At 47.9% G+C, this 19,206-nt stretch overlaps 1 protein-coding gene across 1 annotated transcript in view; it reads left to right on the plus strand.

Moving 5' to 3' along the window:
- Positions 1 to 19,206, plus strand: part of Ccnjl (cyclin J like) — a 59,265-nt gene that overhangs the window by 33,484 nt on the left and 6,575 nt on the right. The window contains exon 4 of the mRNA XM_021177708.2: positions 18,174 to 18,476. Coding sequence (XP_021033367.1) covers positions 18,174 to 18,476 — 303 coding nt within the window. The remainder of the gene's footprint in view (positions 1 to 18,173; positions 18,477 to 19,206) is intronic.

Consider the following 19,206-nt stretch of genomic DNA (forward strand, 5'->3'; position numbering starts at 1 on the left):
TCTTCCCAACTCCAAATTCTGAGTTCTTATGAAGCTGTTTGCCGATACGGAATTTGCATAGATGGGAGTTCTCTCCCACCTAAGGTCCCTCTGTTCTCATAAAATGAGCAAGGGCCTAGGCTTGCAGGATGAGGCAGAACAGCAAGAATCTTATGTCATCACACAGCCAACATATGGCAAAGCAGCCCCATTATTCTCTATGACTGAGTTAATTGTACCTCCTACCTCAACACAGTATAGACTCACAAGCATCATACAGGGCTGGGGTTAGAGTTTGGCAGTGGAGAACTTGCCTAGCATGTGCAGTCCGGCCCCCCCCCCCGCACCCCCCAATAAACATCGTGGTATCACAAATCTTTAATCTAAGCCCTGAGATTGTGGAGGCAGAGGCAAGCATTTCTCTGTGAGTTCAAGTCCAGTTTGATCTCCATAGTGAGTTCTAAGCCAGCCAGGGCTGCACATTGAGACCCTGTGCCAATAATAAAAACAAAACAGCGAATGTACTATAGAGCCAGCCTCCTTCTTACCTTTCATCTTACCTGTCCTCCATCCCCCAACTGTCTTTTTGGTGTTCCCTCTTAATTAAAAGGATTTCTTGTCAACATGGAAACTTCCAAACCTCTGGTGAACTGCGTTATCGCATCCTGATAATTATTCCATGCACCTCTGTTTTATTCTGCCCTGGTCTCTTCCCACAGCCCCACCTCAGAGTCTACCCAACCGGCGTGGGAGGGCATGTTTCATATGCCTATGGTTTTTAGGCTCAGAGAGGCTGTGTAACTTTCCATGAAGTCACACAGCTTTGTGGGGGGGTTTGTAGTTTTGTTCTTGTTTTATATTTGTGTTATACTTAAGATTGAAATCGTAATGTGTCACCAGTTTAGCCACTTTAAAGCGTACAGTTCAGTGGGACTTAATGCATCCTTTCCAGCTAGTGTGCCGGTCTCACTCTGTCTATGTCTAGAACACTTTTTTTTTTTTAATCCCTTGTGATGATGGCAGCTCAGGCCTCTAATCCTAAGTATTCCAGAGGTTTAGGCAGACTCAAGGTTAGCCTGTGCTACAAACAAGTGAATTGAAGGCTAGCCTGGGCTATAAGTGAGTAATTTAGTGAAACACTGTCTCAAAAAAAAAAAAAAAAAAGTAAAAGAGGGGGCTGAGAGTGTAGCTCAGTGATGGAGCGCTTGTTCTTATAGCCAGGCACTTCCCTTAACTCCGCAGCCTTGACCACCGCTATCCTGGCTTCTGGCTCTGTGGCCTGTGCACTCTGGGAGGACCGCACAGTGCGGGAGCAGCGTTTTCCGTGTATCGTGCTATAGCTCGTATCAGATCTTCTGCTGATTCAGTTCATGTCCACTGTGAATGATGCAGTCGATGATCATCCAGTCCTCTGCCCACAGACCCTTGGTGGCTTTCACTTTTCTGAGGCTGCTGTGAACACTCAGGCACACGTCTCAGTGGGAGCCCTTTCCAGGTCATGAGTTAAGGCTGCGTTGAGTCCTCTGGAGACCCTGAAGACACCAGGAGCTGACGCTCAAAAGTAACTTAGACTGCTGAGTTCTAGCCCTGGACAGAGAGAGTGGCTTCGGTCAGAAAGCCGGAGAGGCCAGAGTGCCCTTTGTATCAGATCCCATGGCCTTGGATGTAAGGCCTAATGGCATTTTTTTTAAAGAAAGATGTTTTTATTATTTAAAAAAATGATTAAAAAAGAAAACTAATGGCTGCTGAGACAGCTCTGTGGGTAAAGGTGCTTGCAGCTTGAAGTCAGTGACCTGAGTCCATAAACCTCAGACTCTAATGTAGATAAACTGCTCCACTAAACTGTCCTCTGAGCCTTCCATGCACCCCATGGCTTGCATAAACATCACGAACAAACGTGAGTATGCATATACAGTAACACTTTTTAAAATTATATCTATGCTACAGAAGTACCAACCACAAAATGTTAATGTCCCCCTGTACTCAGAGTTCATGCCCACAAACTGGTTTATATTCTTCCTGACTTGTTGTGTCTTCATAACTGAAGGGAAGAGAGAAACTCATTTCCTGGCCGGAAGACAAGCTATAGGTTGTCATATCCTCTTAAACCCCAGTAGACACAAAGCCAGGCTCCCTCTCACGAGCCTTCTCCGTTCTTCCCCCTCTTTCAACCCCACGGGCTTTGTCTACACAGATTTCTGTTGCCTTTCATGGCCACTTCCAGGATCCCACACCCTCCCTGGGAAAACAGTGCTCATTGCCGAGTGGTTTCCTGTGAGCTAGAAGCCCATCCGGCCCCTGGCTGACCACCTCAGGTCTGGAAAGCCATGGGAGATGTGGGTAGTGGGATAATGGTCCTCCTGCCTCTTAGGGTCAAGTTCTGACAGTGTGCATGTGTGCACGTGTACATATGTGCATTCGCACACATCCGCATTTCATGCTCGCATTCCATGCTGTGCATGTGGAGGACTGAGGACAGTTTGTAGAAGGATCCTTCTCCTTCCACCCTGAGCCCTGGGGATCAAACTCAGGTCATCAGGCTTGGCAGCAAGTGCCATTTCATCAGCCCCTCATCTTAGTTTTTAACAGGTGAGACTGAGGTCTTTGATGGCTGTCATGCCGGCCCCTATCCCATCCCCAGGAGTCCCCAGGAGAGAGAAATGTGGGAGGTGACCCTGTGATCTCTCTGTCTGAATGGGGTCCTTTCTTAGAGAGGGTTTTTTTAGCCCAGAGTCAGCCTGTAGCTCACCTGCACAGAGGCCTATCGACTCAGAATAGGTCTTTAAAATTAGAAACGCTTTATCACTTAGATGTGAGAGCCAAAGGATAAAATAACAATCACCATCCACCCTACTGGACAGAAGAACCTTCTGGAAGGCTTCCATATCTTCCTTCAAACTGATCTCGTGTGTTTTTTGTGGAGATGTTCTATGTCTGTACAGGCACACGGTCGGCTGATCCTCATCAGCCAATGACTGCACTTAAGGCTCCCAAGTTTGTCTGACATCTACCCCTCTGGTGCTGGGGAATTTCACACAAGGCCTTGTGTGTGCTCGGCAAACACTATACTGTTGAGCTCCACTCCCAGCCCTTCATTTAAGAAACAAAAATTAAGCAAAAATCAATGCTGATGCTTTTAGGCGTGCACATGGGCAGAGCATTGGGACTGTTAATTGCCCTTTATGTGTATTCCCAGCTGAGATGGAAGGGGGCCGGACTCTACCTTTCTTTCACCTCTCCTGTGGTAAACAAGTATTCTTCTGTGTATGGGTTAGGGCTGTGTTTCCTCAATGTTTGTGGATTTTATTGATGGCTTTGCTGTTTCAGGTGCCCCCCTCCTGCACTCCCCATCCCTACCCCCAAGCCTCCCAAGGCTACTGTTCTGTTTCCTAGGCTCAGGAAAGCTGTGTTGTGTCTCTTGGAGAAGGTATATGTTTTACCTCCCAGACAGTCCTTGTACTTTTATGCCCCGAGTTCAATGTTAACGAGTCATCAACACGTCCTGTTAAATGGAAATAAACAATACAAAGTTATATAAGCTATGTGTTGACTGGCTGATGAAATGTGTGTGGTTGTTCCCCATCTCTTCCTCCTAAGGAGAGTGGTTCAAGGTGACTTTATAGAATGTGTCCTTCATGAGGAACAAAAACTCATCAGGATAAATTCACCTCACTGGGGCCTGTAAGATGCCTCAGCAGGTAAAAGCAGTTTGTAAAACGCCCTTCATGTAGGTTCTGAGGAGCCAACCCATGTAACGGGAAAAGAGAAGAACTGATTTTCCAGTTGTCTTCTGACCTGCATGTGTGCTGTCCTTGTAGCACCTATGCCGCACATAACAATAAATAAGCAAATAAATAAACAAGCAAATAATAAATTAATAAACGTGCCTAAGTGGGCTCTTATCCTCAGTGCCTCCTTCAGTCTGTGAGGGAGTTTCCTGTGCTCTTTCTTGGCTATAAATCCTCCATTTTTATCAGCAGCATCTATTGAATGAGCTCTCTATTGGTGAGACTTTAGGTTGGCATCCTCCTTTTCCCTGGCTGTTTACAGCCAGATAGCTACTGTCTTGTAGCTTCCTCTGCTTACAGGAATCTGTCTGTAAGATGGAGTCCTGTCCCACAAGTAGAATCTTTTGGTCATAGGGCAAGCAAGGGGCTGGAGACATAGCTAGATGGTAGAGTATTTGCCTATCATATGTGAGGCCCCAGGCTCAATCCCCAATATCACAGAGACAGAGAAACAGAGACAGACAGAGACAGAGAAACAGAGACAGACAGAGAGACAGAGATGGGGGGGTTGCATGTTCCAGATTTTGTCATTGAGTGCTACAGTGGCGGCTCAGCTGTTGAGAGCATGTGCTGCTCCTGCAGAGGACTCAGGTTTGGCTCCCAGTACAGATATGACAGGTCACAATTTTTATAACTCTAGTTCCAGGGGATTTGATGCCTTATTCTGGCCTCCTTGGGCACTGCACACATCATATGGTATATGTATGTAGGCACTCATCCCATAAACAAAAATGAAAATCGATTTCAAATATGTTGGTAGGAGTTTGAACTGAACTAGGAGGTAGGTCTAAGTGCTCCCCTTTTGTTTGTTTTGAAGAAAAAAAAATTTTTTTCTGTTGAACAGACTAGCTTGGAACTTGCTATATAGCCTAGGCTGGCTTCAAATTCTCCATCCCACTGCTTCATCCTCCTACGTACTAGGGCTGTAAGCATGTTCCACTCCCATCAATAAAGTCCCCACCTAAGCTATAAATTGTCAAAGCTGAGTGGTGTGTCTGCCTGCCCCCGGCTCTCATCAGGGTGCCCTGGTGGCCAACCCTCACTCTTGAGGGTGCATTTCCATTTTACACACATCCCTTGCCCTGTCTTGGATGTTCAGAGAAGGGATGGAAAGATATTGGTTGCTTTTAGGGCTCTTTAAAGCGGAAATCAATAGTCTTGTCTCTTTGGGCAGAAACCAGTAAAGGCGCTTGCCTGCCAGGCTCCTGCCTAAGGATCTCAGGAGATAATAGGAAAAGCCTGGCCTTCCCCCAGGAAATCACCTTCACACAACCCCAGTGTCCCCTTCACCAGTGTGCCCCACCCCTGCTTTGATCACTCAATAACTGCTGCCTCTGCCGAGCTGCTGCTCCGGCAACGGAGTGGGAGGGGGCCACCCTTTGGAGATCTTGCTGAAGATTTCTGGAACTTGAAAGCTGTCTTAATCCCCTGTGGTAGGCTGTGATGAACTAAGCCTGGGAAGGCTGAGCTCAACAGCTTCCCCCTCCACCCCACTACCCCTTCCCGCCCCCAGAGCTAAGAATGCTTAAGATGCCTCCTTGATGCACTCATTGAAGCAGCAGTTCTCAACCTGCTGGTCAAGACTCCTTTGGGGGTCAAAGGACCCTTTCACAAGGGTTGAATACCAGACAGTCTGTATGTCAGATATTTGCGTTACAATTCATAACAGCAGCAAGAATACAGTTACGAAGCATCAACAAAAAATAATTTTATGGTTGAAGGACACCACAACAGGAGGTTCACAGTGTTGGGGAACTTGAGAACAAAGAGATGATCCCCCCCCCTCCCCAGGTATCTGGTAAGGTGTGAGCGTTCTTGCCAGAGTCAAACCCAAGTCTCCAAGGAAACAGATCCTGGAAATACTGGGAGGGGGGGGGCACACTTACTGTTTTCCTCATAGCTCACTAGGAAGAACTCCATTTCCTTTGTCCTGCCATGGAAACATTTGCAAAAGGTTCAGCACTCAGGGATGGGGTCACAAGGGGGCCTTATATTTTGTGCATCATCCCTACCCCTCTACACACACACACACACACACACACATACACACACACACACACACACACAGTGCCATGCAAAAGCTGCTACAGTGTCCGTGGCTCCTTTGGGTGGTGGCCACGAAGCCTAGAAGGGCTGGTCTCTCTGCTGAGAGCCGTGTAGAGCAGATTACTAGCAGCAGCTCAAACATGACAGCCCAGAGAGCAGAGGACATGGTGATTTTCCATTCCCTGTTCCCATCTCTGCCGCTGGCAGGATTGGAGCCATTTCAGGAGAGGGATTTTGTGTGTGAGCTGCCTGTCAGACAGCTGAGTGGGCCAGAAGCTCTTAAACTGTACAAAATGCCTTAGCAGGTTAGAGCCTAGACCTGTTTGTCTGGGAACTGAGGTTCTGAATATTTGCTGCTCCTGCTTCCCAGCGAGTCTTAGATTTCAACTGCTTGACCTGATTAACGTGCAGTGTTCAATATCTGTCACCCCACACAGGTGCTAGGACCCCTCCCCCATTCTATAAGGGACACTGTGGGCTCTAGAGAGGTGATAATGAATGGAAGTGATGCCCACAGCACCCCTCGATGAAGCCTGTGAGCCCTAGAATCTTGTACCTATTTGACACAGAGTGGGCCTGTGCCAGGCATTGGGCTGAGAGTGGGCCATAAAATAAACTGAACCCCATCCTCAAGTTGTTCATCATCTGAAAAAGTCTCCTAAAGATACAGGCTTAGGCCTGCATTGGCAACACAAAAGCAAAGCCTTCTAAAAGAGCAAGGTGTCCTTGCTGTTAGGGGGTAAGCAGTTTGCACAGTGAGCAGAATACTGGAGTCAGGTGCCTTCCATGATACCTGAGAGCTATTGGTGGGCTCAGCTATAAACTCCCTCTGTGGTGAATGTTTGCATATTTTAAATTTTTTTCTTGTATGTGTATGAGGGTTTTTGTTTGTTTGTCTTTGTGTTTTTGTTTTTGTTTTGCCTGTATGTATGTGTGTGCACCATGCGCTGCTGTGCTCATGGAGACTTAAAAAGGGCCTGAGGGGGCTGGAGAGATGGCTCAGTGGTTTGACTCCCAGCACCCACATGGTGGCTCACAACCATCTGTAACTCTGGTGCCAGGGTATTTGACACATCTCTGACCTCCACAGACACCAGGTGCACACATGATGCACGTACATATATGCAGGCAAAACAATCATAAAACAAAATAAATAATTCTTAAAATAAAGTTTAAGAAGGCTTCAGATACCCTAGAACTAAGCGACAGACAGCTTGAAGCTGCCATGTCAGTCCTGGGAATTGAACCCAGGTCCTTTGGAAGGGCAACCAGAGCTCTTAACTGCGGAGGCGTCACTCCAGCACCAAGTATTGGCATCTTGACCACATTCTGCACCTTATCAATGCCAAGTCTACCATATGCCCATCCTCCTTTTTTTTGAGGGCTTGGAACCAAACCCAGGGCCTCCTGATGCTAAGCTTTCAATATATCGCTAAGCCACTCCCTCCCTCCCCTGTGCCCAATCCTCTTGTTTCCTACTGACATCCTGAAAGAAGGCCTTGTTTATTATATACCTGTGCTCTCCAGGAAAGCCATGCTGAGAGTTTTCTAGATGAGAGCCATGCCCTGCCTTCTTGGGATGCTCAGCTTCATGGGGTAACAGTTCCATTTTTAGCCTCAGGGTGAGGTGAGCCTTGGTCACAGCAGCTTCCCCTTCAGCTGCGCCTTCCTCCTCCCACCCCACACTAACCAACTACTGGGTTGTAGTCTGCATTAAAAACTATTTCATTCTCAAGAGAAGTACGCCGCCCTGGTGGTGAGAGGAGGACTTGCGGCTGTATTTGTTGTGTTAACATCGAGTTTTTAAGATTGGCTTTAGGAAGTATGTGTTGCCTCTCCCCTTTCACGTCTTAATTTTAATTACAAGCATTTTGATGTCTAGACAGGAAAAGGCTCCTCTTTGTCACCAGACATGGTGGGGTTTCTGGGACTCTTTTAGGAAAATCTGACATCTCCTGACTTGTGGGCACTTGTTAAAGGCAGAGGTTCCTGCCAGGATATTCCTGAACTCCGCAGGCTCATATCCTGGAATCTTCTATGAGAGTTATACTTCGCCGCTTCTGGAGTCTCGGTTCCCTTCAGCAGTGCCTCACCCTCTGAGGAACTAAAGATGTTTTTCCTCTGTGGGAGAGTGAGCTCTGCTTCTTGTGGAAATTTAAAAAACAGGAAAAAAAAAAACAATTAAAAAAATAGAAGTGTCTTAAGGCGTTTTCTATATTCCCTTAAGAGAATGTGGAGGTGGAAGGTGAGCCTTGTGTGGTAAATGGAATCACTACTGATTATTGAGAATTTATGTGCTATGTGAAGCTTTGTAATTTTTATACATTGTTTCTCAGTTAATTCCCAAACAAATCCTAAGGAGGTAGCTGCTATTTCCCTACTTAAACAGAGGTAGAAACCAAGGCTCAAGACATCAGGAACTTTTCTAAAAAGGACAGAAGAAAGTGGGACCAGGCAGGTGACTTGGAATGGCCTGGTAGGTCTGGGCTCACAGCTGCAGCCTTTGCCGTTCACCCGATCACCTCTGTGCTTGGTGGTACCAGGAAGACACAGGTCAGCAGACAGGTTGTGCAGGCTCCCCAGTCCTCTGCTTCCTGAGCCAAAGACCCACATTGACTGAAAGATTGTGTCAGCCCTCAGGACTGTCCCTGTGTCAGGAAGTGGCTCTCCGTAACTCATAGCAGTGGCCGTGTTGCCTCTCTTGTTCCTTGTTTCTGCTCCCAGCAGAGGTTGGAACAAAAGATCCAGGGCCTCAGGTTGCTACACCTTTGGCCCTGCAACTTGGTTTGCTGTTGTTCAGTACCAGAATTCCCATCAGACCCAGCCCATGTAAGTGGGAATGGGTGTTTTACTCAGCAGTTACTAAAGGAGCTTGATTCATGCCAGGACCCTGCTCTCCCACACAAAGCCCTTACCCCACCCTGGCCCTGGTGCCAGCCACGCATGTGACAAATGTCTCCTATCGCACAATCCTGGATTTCAGTCCCTAGAGTTATTTAGGTCACTAATAAAGTGGGACACAATGGAACCAGGGATTGGCTGAGGCTACCCTATGAAGTCATCATTCCTATTTCTGCATCCTGAGGCAGCGACGTTCTCGCAGTGAGAAGGGAAGCCTGTGTGTGACCCAACTGGCCAGATGCCACCACCAACACTGGGAGGCATTTCCACAATTTCCTCTTGAGGAAAACAGCTACTCACAGCCTCTCAGCTCCGCCCTAAACGGGCCTCAGGAATTGATTCCGCCATCGGAAGTGTGCTGGCTCTCACTCCTCCACCCATCCGTCTGTCCGTCTGTCCGTCCGTAGGTCCATTCATGCATTATTTATCCTGCCTGCCATATGCACACACTGGAGACAGCCATTGACCGAGTGCCTTTGCTCTTCAGAGAGATGAGGAAGAGGAACGGAGCTTTCTCTTTGTTATTAAGGGAGGAGGCAGTCCAGCCAGGCAGGGGTCTCAAGTCCACCGTCATGCCAGATGTGCTCAAAGCTCCAAAGCTCAAGGACCGTGGTACTGAAAGTTTGTCCCTCCAGGATGATCCTAGTTTCAGCATCTTCCCAGAGACCAGAGATCTTGTACCCAGCTGCAGCAGGCCCATAGGAACAGTGGGGTTGGGGGCTGCCTGGTCCCCAAGCTCTGTAGCTGTCACAGCTGCCTTTCTTTCCCACAGAGCACAGAACACTGTTGTAGAGGGCCCTTTTTCTCTTTGTCCCTGGCTCTCTGACTCTTTATCAAGGTATATCCAGAAATCCATCCTTGTACCTATAACTGAGGATGCTGCAACATCTGGATGAAGCAGGATCTAGAAAGAGCTCCGTCCCCTGTACACGAACCCAGCATGCCACCTCAACTCATCCCGTTATTCCCATATCACAGGCCAGGGCCAGAAAGCATAGGCCCAAGAGACTGAGACTCAGCCCAGAGTATATGGCAGTGACCTGGCTGAGGCTCTGAGGTCTTGTAGTGTGCATGTCTTCAGTGTGTCCTCACTGCTGTGCTATGCTATGTGGTGAACAGTTTCTTCAGAATGATGTCCTCAGGTGGTTTCTGGGCTAGTGTCTGAACAGCTTTTCGGCCCTATTGATCCATCTGTGTCCCAGTTCCTGGAAAGAGACTTGTTGTGCCCTGCCTTGGGGAAAGAGTAGAAAGTACCCTCCCTAACTGCCACCATTAATAACAAAAAGGCTGGTGGTGTGTGTGTGTGTGCGTGTGTGTGTTTTGTGTGGTTTTCGTGTGGTTTTCAGGTGAATGTATCTTGGTAGTCTGCCACACTTTTGATTTAAATTCTATTGTTCATAGAAAGAGCAGCTTCCTGTTGCTCACACAGGTTTCCCTAGAAAAGCCCTGGAATCCCATCGCTCATCAGCATAAGGGAAATGGAAGAGGAAAGTGTTTGTGGAACTCAGGGTGGTGGCTAGACAGGAAGAGGCTGCAGTCGGCCTCACACCCAGGCCTATGGGAAACCTACACCCACAGAGTCATCCTCAAAAACTGTGGGTTGCCTTGGGACCATGTATATGAGGTTCATGCTTATGGTATAGAAAGTTCTAGACTTTAAAACCATTTGCTCATTTATGAAAACAAAAACAAAAACAAACAAACTAAAACAAAGCTATCTGCTGAGTACTATCCTTAGGCCAGAAGCTGCTCTCTGCTCTCCGGTGGTTTTCAAAGTGGATGTGTGCCCTGACCTCATGAAGCGAGCAGCCAGGGTTGATCCTTCTTGGATGCAGGGTAGCCAGGTTGGGGGGTAGAGGGAGAGAGTGCCTACTGCATAGCAAGTGGGGTGCAGCAAAAAAACCAAGAGTCCACCTCCCATAGATGACAGCTGGGTGGACAGAGTCTCTGTCTTGTGTGCTAACCACAGGATGGAAGCAATCCCATCCCTGAGGAGACATGAGATCTGGGGAAAGATTCAGTGCCAACACTGCTCTCTGTCTCAGTTCTATCCTCTGGGCATTGTAATTACCAACCAGCCGAGTTCAAGGTGCCGTAGATAAGGAAGGAGGCTGGGACTGCAGCTTCCACTCTCCGAACCCAGTACAGGCTGTGCAGTGGGATGAAGCTGAAGGTGCCCTTTGTTGGAACGATTTCTATTCCTTTTCAGAACCTTTAAGAAGAAAATATCTTCTGACATTAGCTACCACACTAGCAGCTCATCTGTGCCTGACTGACAGGACTCCCTGGTACAAAAAAATAAAATAAATATCATATTCTGGAAATAATACAACAGCAGCTGCTACCGCTGATGGGCACACCCCGAGTGTCAGGGGTTCCTTTGTCTGGTATATTCCCTGGGATGTCCCTTGAGCCTTCTCCGCTGCCCTGTGAGCCATCAGCTCAACTGCTCAAATTCACAGGAAGGTAACTAAGTGGGGATAGGAAACTTGAGCCTCAAGGGAGGGTGTCCTGCAGAAACTCTCTCTGGTCACTGGTTCCACTGCCATCAATAAAACTGTGTGGTCCCGGTCCTGGTGATCACATCTCTCTGCTCTGAGGAGAGTGGAATCTGAGAGAGAGAGAGAGAGAGAGAGAGAGAGAGAGAGAGAGAGAGAGAGAGAGAGAGAGAGAGAACAGAAAAAATAAAGAATTGATAGCTCAGGGATTTCTTGTTAGCTGCCCTGCTTGGCTGCCACTTCTGACACCCTGACCTCACCCTCCCTGGCAAGGGCTGCTGCAACCTGGTAAGGGGCTTTCCACCCAAGTCCCCTGCAGGAGAAACAAGAAAGCTCTTTACCTGTGGTGAGGTTCCTGCCTCTGCTACCTGGTGTTTCCTACACTTATCTAGAAAGATATCAGGATTCACTCGGACATGAGGCAAAGCCAGCAGCAGCTTTCTGTCCCTCTGACCCAGCTCCCCTCTCGTCCTCATCACCACCACACCGGTCAGGAGGTCACCAGCTGCTATAGTTCTTCCAGGAGACCACAGAGTCCCGACTCCTGATCCAATTATGGCTCTTGTACTCGGATGAGGGCAGAGAGGTTTTTTTTTTTTAAATGGAGACCAGCGTTCCGGATGACAAGTGGATCTTTTTTCAGAAGCATCGCCAGCTCTTGCTGCTTTAAAACCCATTTCTTTTTTAGCCAAGAAACTCTGGCCCACTCAGAGCCTAGGCTTACTTAGCACCTGAGTGGGCAACAAGGACCCTGAGTGAGTGTCTCATCCTGCCAATCATAAAAGGATGTGGGGGCCAAACTGGCCGTATCCTGAGCATGTGAGAAAAGGCATGGAGCTTGGGGCAGCAGACACTAATGTTTCTTAGGAACTTCTCTGTGTGTGTTTGTTTAAGAATTTGGGGAGAGATGGCTCCTTTTGCACAGGACCTTGGTTCCATTCCCTCACCTACATAGTGTCTCACGAGCACCCATAACTCCTATTCCAGGGGATCCTATGCTATCTTCTGACCTCTGAGGGTACCAGGCACACCTGTGATGTCCATACACACCTTCAGGCAAAACATTCACACTCCTAAAATAAAATAAAACTTAATTTGCTTTTCTTTTGGAGGCAACATAGGTAGCATGACTGTTGGAGCTGAGTGGTGTGTTCACAGGGGTTATTTCAACACTTTCCTTCCTGGAAACCATCTATAATTCCAGTTCCAAAGAATCCAATGCCCTCTCCTAACAGGCATGCATGTGATATACAAAAATACAGGCAGACAAAACATTCTTACATACAAGATAAGTGTCTTTAAAGGAAGTTTAAGGCAACCCAGGTATAGTAGCTGTGATGGTTTGTATATTCTTGGGCCAGGGAGTGGCACCATTTGGAGGTGTGGCCTTGTTGGAATAGGTGTGACCTGGTTGGAGTAGGTGTGTCACTGTGGGTGTGGGCTTAAGACCCTCACCCTAGTTGCATGGAAGTCAGTCTTCCACTAGCAGCCTTTGGATGAAGATGTAGAACTCTCAGTTCTGCCTATGCCATGCCTGCCTAGATGTTACCATTCTCCCACCTTGATGATAATGGACTGAACCTCTAAACCTGTAAGCCAGCCCCAATTAAGTGTTGTTTCTTATAAGACTTGCCTTGGTCATGGTGTCTGTTCACAGCAGTAAAACTTTAACTAAGACAGTAGCTAAGTGTGCAAATGGAACATAGAAAGTACTTTGCTTACATACTTGATTGCTGGGAGACATTGTGAGTTCTTCTATATGACCATGATTGCTTTTAGTATTAGAGAGTGGTGACACCTGCCTTTAATCCCAGCACTCAGGAGGTAGAGGCAGGCAGACCTCTGTGAGTTTCAGGCAAGCCTGGTCTAACAAAGTGAATTCCAGTACACCAGAGCTACACAGAGAAACCTTGTCTCAAACAAACAAGATGTCAAGAGGACTCTTAGCCATTAAAATTGAGACAAGGAGAAAGTGAAAAGGAAAAATGTCTGTGAAATCACAGCATTCGCAAAACATCCTTTTCCATGCCAGAGTAATAATTTATTCAGAAAAATATCATCCATAGATGACAAGCCTGTGAAACGGAGTTGTTGGAGAACAGGATATTCCATCTCTGGGTATCACCAGGTTACTTGTGAATCTCACGGGGAGAGGGAGAAATCTTTAGAAAGAACCCATGTTCTCACCCTAGGTGGGAAATAGAACCTGGCCTGTCTGGGGCTGGGATACATCGACCATTCTGTCAATCCCAGCATGATTCAGCATGGAGGACTGGACATCACCTCTGTGCTTTTCCTGCACACTGTAACGGAAGCAATCCAGCCAATAAGAGTGGGGAACATTTTTAAAGGTAGCTGGACTCTATGTTCCCAAAACACTAAGAAATAAGACCAAAAAGATTTTAGACTCATTGTGTGAACCAAGTTTGGCTCTGGGATCCAAAACAAACTGGGATAGAAAATGTGTTTCAGAATCCCTAGAGCAGTCAAATATAGACTGAACATAAGAATGTTATTGCTAGCCGGGCTGTGGTGGCGCATGCCTTTAATCCCAGCACTTGGGAGACAGAGGCAGGCAGATTTCTGAGTTCGAGGTCAGCCTGGTCTACAAAGTGAGTTCCAGGACAGCCCGGGCTATACAGAGAAACCCTGTCTCGAAAAAACCAAAAAAAAAAAAAAAAAAAAAAAAAAAAAAAAAAAGAAGAAGAAGAAGAAGACAACAACGACGAAGAAGAAGAGGTTATTGCTGGCAGGCTTCTATCCAGCACTTTGGAGGTAGAGGCAAGAGGACCAAAATTCAAAGACAGTCTCAATCACATAGTGAATTTAAGGCCATCCTGTGCTACATGAGACCCTGTCTCAAGAACAAAAGATAGGATGTTTGGTTCAGCGTGGTGTACTAATGCTACAATTTCTTACTATTTGTAGGAAGATATTCTCAGGGAGAGATATTGGGGTGCTGGGGATGATGGCATATCCTATCAGTAACTCGCAAAGCCAGTATTTATATACAACACCCAGAAATGGAGTGTGAAGCAACTGTCTACAGCTGGGAAAAGGGGGCGGGGAGGGGGGTTTGAAGATCTGTGTGTGTTCCTCATGCTCTGATTTGCATTGATTAGAAGACTTTCAAAATTAAAAGTTTGCCAAGGAAGACTGGCCTTTGTCTGACCCCTGTTTGTGACCTAGCATCTTTCTGGGTGCAGCCTTGAAGATTTACAGACAAGTCTTCTGTGCATTTTGCCCACAAAGAGGAAGCAGCTAAATATAATGGTGCTTGCTGGTGGCAGCACTGGGGACAAAGGGCTAGACCACTTAAGATGTGGGAGGAGGGGAGGAGATGTCTGCTGGGCTCGTGCAAAGCTAGGAAACTCACACAGCCCTTCCTGGCTGCTAAGTGTGTGTATGTTAGGAAACAATGTGGAAGCTGAAGTCATTGTGGGTAACAAAGAGGAGCAGGGACTCTGGAGACGCTTCTGGGGCTGGAGACCACATCTCTCATCATCTGTGTGTGGAGCCCTGGGAATGCTAGCTGTCTCTTTGAGGACTCAGCATGGAGAGACACAGTGGCGTTCTGTGTGCTGGGTGCTAGAGAAGCACTTTCCATTCTGCAGGCTCGCTCTCTTTCCACATGGGGTATATTCCTAGTCATAAACAAAAGAACAGCCTGTGGGGTTTCAGGCCACTAGCAACAGAGCAAACTCATTGAGGATTCAGGCTCAGCCCTGCCTGACTGCAGCCTGCAATGTGGAGGGTCCCCCCCACCCCAAGAGGCTTCCCCTATACATATGGGGAGTAGAAGGAGCCAGGAAAGGAAGATCCCTTCTCTGTAAGCTGTGACCCCCTCCTTTGGGGGTTAATCCTCTGAGGCCTGGTAGCAAGGTTCTGAAAGGTTTGAAAAGCAGGGGGGTGGGGGGCAGAGGAAACTAATCTGATTGAACACATCAGCTGGTGCCTCCAGATAAATGATTGGCTGCCAGTGATGCTGCCGCAGTCTCAGGGCCCCCTCAGCACAATGTACAGTCTGCCTGGGCTAGGAACTTTGCTCTGCCACTTTATGTTCCGGCTACCCACCCACCCCACCCCACCCCCCAAAAAACAACTCATGGGGATAAGGGTGTGGCTCAGTGGTAGAGCTTCCTTGCATGTATGAGGATGGGAATCCAATCACCAGCACCAAATTAGGGGAGAGGGGTTTAATTTAGTATATGTGACAAAGATTAGCTCAATTCTGTATAAGGTTCAGGGAAAGCTGGGCAATTCAGGGGGCAAAATTGTTGCTTTTTAAGTGATTTATTTAAAATATATTGTCTTGCCTATTGCACTATTTTATAATTACTGAACTGACTTGTTTTAAAAGGGGGGTCAAGAGCTGGGAAGATGGCTCAGTAGGTAAGAACTTGTGATGTTCTTGGCAGAAGACTGGTTCCCAGGACCCACAACCACCTTTAACTGCAGCTTCAGGGGATCTGATACTCTTTTGGCCCATGAGAGCCCCTGCAGTCATGGGTTCTCTCTCTCTCCCTCTCTCTCTCTCTCTCTCTCTCTCTCTCTCTCTCTCTCTCTCTCTCTCTCTCTCTCTCTCCCACCCCTCTCCCTCCCCCCTCTCTCCCATCCTCCCCCTCTTCCGGCTTTTCTTTACTCTTTAAAGGAAAAGTTAAAAAGTTAAATTTGCTGGGCAGTAGTGGTGAGTGCCTTTAATTCCAACACTTGGGAGGCAGAGGCAGGAGGATTTCTGACTTTGCAGACAACTTTTTTGGTCTACAAAGTGAGTTCCAGGACAGCCAGGGATACACAGAGAAACCCTGTCTCAAAAAAAAAAGGTTAAATTTATATATGGTTATTGGAGAAAAACATAGGGGGTATAAACTCCCCAGAGAAACTGCAAATAGTATAGTTCCCTTGCAAGAGAGAAGAACCGCCCATCCACTCATTTGTCCACCTACAGGAGGTCTTAGAATCGGGAGGTGGTGATGTTAACACGGTTTTCAACTAAGCTTTGAAAGTCATAGGATGAGTGAGAGCAGTAAAAAAAAAAAAAAAAGGAGGAGGGTCCTCGGTCCACGGGACCACATCCTCGGGTGAGGAAGAGGGAAACTGGATATGAGCATCACATGCCAGTGGGACACCAATTGCAGCCTTAAAGAAGCTTTTCCCTGCTTGGACAGTTTGTGCTTACCCCGCCCCCAAGCTCTCCATGGAGGCCACACCCACTGCGGGCATCCCCACTGCAGCTGCAAACTGCGCTCTGGAAGGAGACTGACCCTGACCAGAAAGAGCGGTCTCTGCGTTCTCCCTGTTGTGTATATATCCACTTACCCTCTCATCTCCACCCAGCTGTCAGGGCTGTTGCTGGATCCCTAATAAGACAGATCCCAGGGTGCCCAGTGATTCATTTCGCTTTGCCCCAGCATCCTTGCATTTAGAATGGGAGTGTCTGCAGAGCAGCCTGGGGTCAGTGCTTCTAATCTTTCCAGAGAGGCTGGTAAGTAATGGGGTCTGAGAGTCAATGGCCACAGCCATGAGTCATCTGTGCCCCTCCCAACACGGTCCCTCAGCAGCTGCTCTGCACCCTATGAGGCTGCATGGAGATCACAGGTGACCAGGCCCAGGCTGACCCTCAAGTGGCTCATTTAGGGCAGGCTTACTCAAGACAGTGACCTGGAAGTAAAGGATACATCAAGCTTGGCTGAGTGAAGAGGGGATGGAGAAGGGTTTTCTGGGCTACAGAGCTCTGCAGACAAGGCCAGGAGACGTAGTGCTTTCAAAGAACCTCCAATGATAGTATCATGGTTTGAATATGCTTGGCCCAGGGAGTGGTGCTATTAGGAGGTGTGGCCTTGCTGGAGTAGGCGTGTCACTGTGGGTGTGGGCTTTAATACCCTAGTCCTCGATGCCTAGAAGTGAGTCTACCACTAGCAGCCTTCAGATGAAGATGTAGAACTCTCAGCTCTGCCTGTGCCATGCCTGCCTGGATACTGCCATGCTCCCACCTTGATGAAAATGGACTGAACCTCTGAGCCTATAAGCCAGCCCCAATTAAATGTTGTCCTTTATAAGTGTTGCCTTGGTCATGGTGTCTGCTCACAGCAGTAACACCCTAGCTAAGACAGATGGGATCCACTACCAGATGTGAAGTGGTATCCTGAGAAAGCAGTGCCTAGTCTGGAGGCCTCCACCCTGCAGAGCCTCACCAAGTGGGCCTATCATGTCCTCCAATAGCTTCTAGTCTTGACCCTTAGGGCCAGAGAAGCCCCTGTTTATGGCTGTTGAGGGTATAACCCAAAGTCTAAAGCCTGTATTTTTAACCGTTTCTCAGAATCCCTTCATATGTGGTCAGGCTCCAGTTGTCCACTGTTGCACCCCTCAATGATTTCTTTAGGGCTCTCTTCCTTTCCCTCCTGCCTTCCCACAGTTTGCCAGTCTTTTTTTGAAATCACCTTCCAAGCAACCTTGTTTCCAAGGCAACTCAAACTAAAACGGGCATGGTTAGAATAGGAGGTCCATGGAAGACAGTGGCGAGCGGTGGACAGCCTCTTCCACTCCTAGCAAGATGGGGTCAGACTTGCAAGGCTGTATGGCTCTGCCTGGACTGGTGATGGCCAGACAGAGAATGTGGGAACCTAAAAGCTGCTCCTGACTGCTCTCCAGTGCCTTTGATGTTCTAGGCATCTGAGCATTCGTCTGCATTTTCTCTGTGGACGCAAACAAAAGCCTCATTAAGCCATCAGTTTCCCCTGCAATTTGGAGCCACAGGAAGATTGAGACATCTCATCACAGTGATATAGCAGGACATGATGGCTTGAGGATTCCAGGTCCAAATACAACCTTTTATTCTCGGGCAGTCCCTCTTACCCGTTCCTTCCTGTCTGTATTGTCAACACCATCCAGACATCATAGGGGAGATTTTGCTATCCTAGGTTCAGTTCCTCTAGTAAGTTGTGCTTCTGCCTCCCCGTAGGTAAGTTTGAGGACAGGGAAGACCGCGTGCCCAAATTGGAGCAGATAAACAATACAAGGATCCTGAGCAGCCAAAACTTCTCCCTCACCAAGAAGGAGCTGCTGAGCACAGAACTTCTGCTCCTGGAGGCTTTCAGCTGGGACCTTTGCCTGCCCACGCCCGCCCACTTTCTGGACTACTACCTCTTGGCCTCCATCAGCCAGAAGGACCACCACTGCCATGCCTGGCCCACCATCTGCCTCCGAAAGACCAAAGAGTGCCTCAAGGAGTATGCTCACTACTTCCTGGAAGTTACCCTGCAAGGTGAGAGCATAGAGCCAGGGGGCTGAGGGCATGGGAGGCTGGGATCAGCTGCCTCAAGATGGGTGTCATCTAGAGAGGGCCTTCTTTCATGCCTCAAACCCCACGCCCGTATCTTTGCAAAGAAATGCAGGATCTATTCAGTGCTATAGCAGCATAATGCAGAAACGAAATAGCAGCTTACCCAAAAGTCACCAGTACCTAGAGACCAGCAACTCACCTGGGAAGTTTTCATATGAGAACCTTTAAATCACACCAACTCACAAGTAGATCATTCCCAAGGAGCTGTCATTGCACAGATTAAATAGGATGGGGCAGGTGACAGTGTTCACATCTGCATTGGCAGTAGTAAGTTGGTGTGTCTGGAGTGCTGGGAAGACAGCCCAGGCTATAATGTGCTTGCTGTGAACGTGTGAGGAGCTCTGTATTCAGGCATTAGAATGCACAGAGAAAGCCAGACGTAGTGACAGACAAACCTGCAATCCAAGAGATAGGGAGGCAGAGACAGGAGAATCTCAGGTGCTTGCTAGCTAGCAAGCAGCATGATCAATGAGGCCCAGGTTCCAGTGTGAGACCCTCTTTCAAAAAGCAAGATAGAAGCCGGGCGTGGTGGCACATGCCTTTAATCCCAGCACTTGGGAAGCAGAGGCAGGTGGATTTCTGAGTTCGAGGCCAGCCTGGTCTACAAAGTGAGTTCCAGGACAGCCAGAGAAACCCTGTCTCAAAAAAACCA

The sequence above is a fragment of the Mus caroli genome, chromosome 11, assembly GCF_900094665.2.
Source record: "Mus caroli chromosome 11, CAROLI_EIJ_v1.1, whole genome shotgun sequence".
In the NCBI taxonomy this organism is placed as follows: domain Eukaryota; kingdom Metazoa; phylum Chordata; class Mammalia; order Rodentia; family Muridae; genus Mus; species Mus caroli.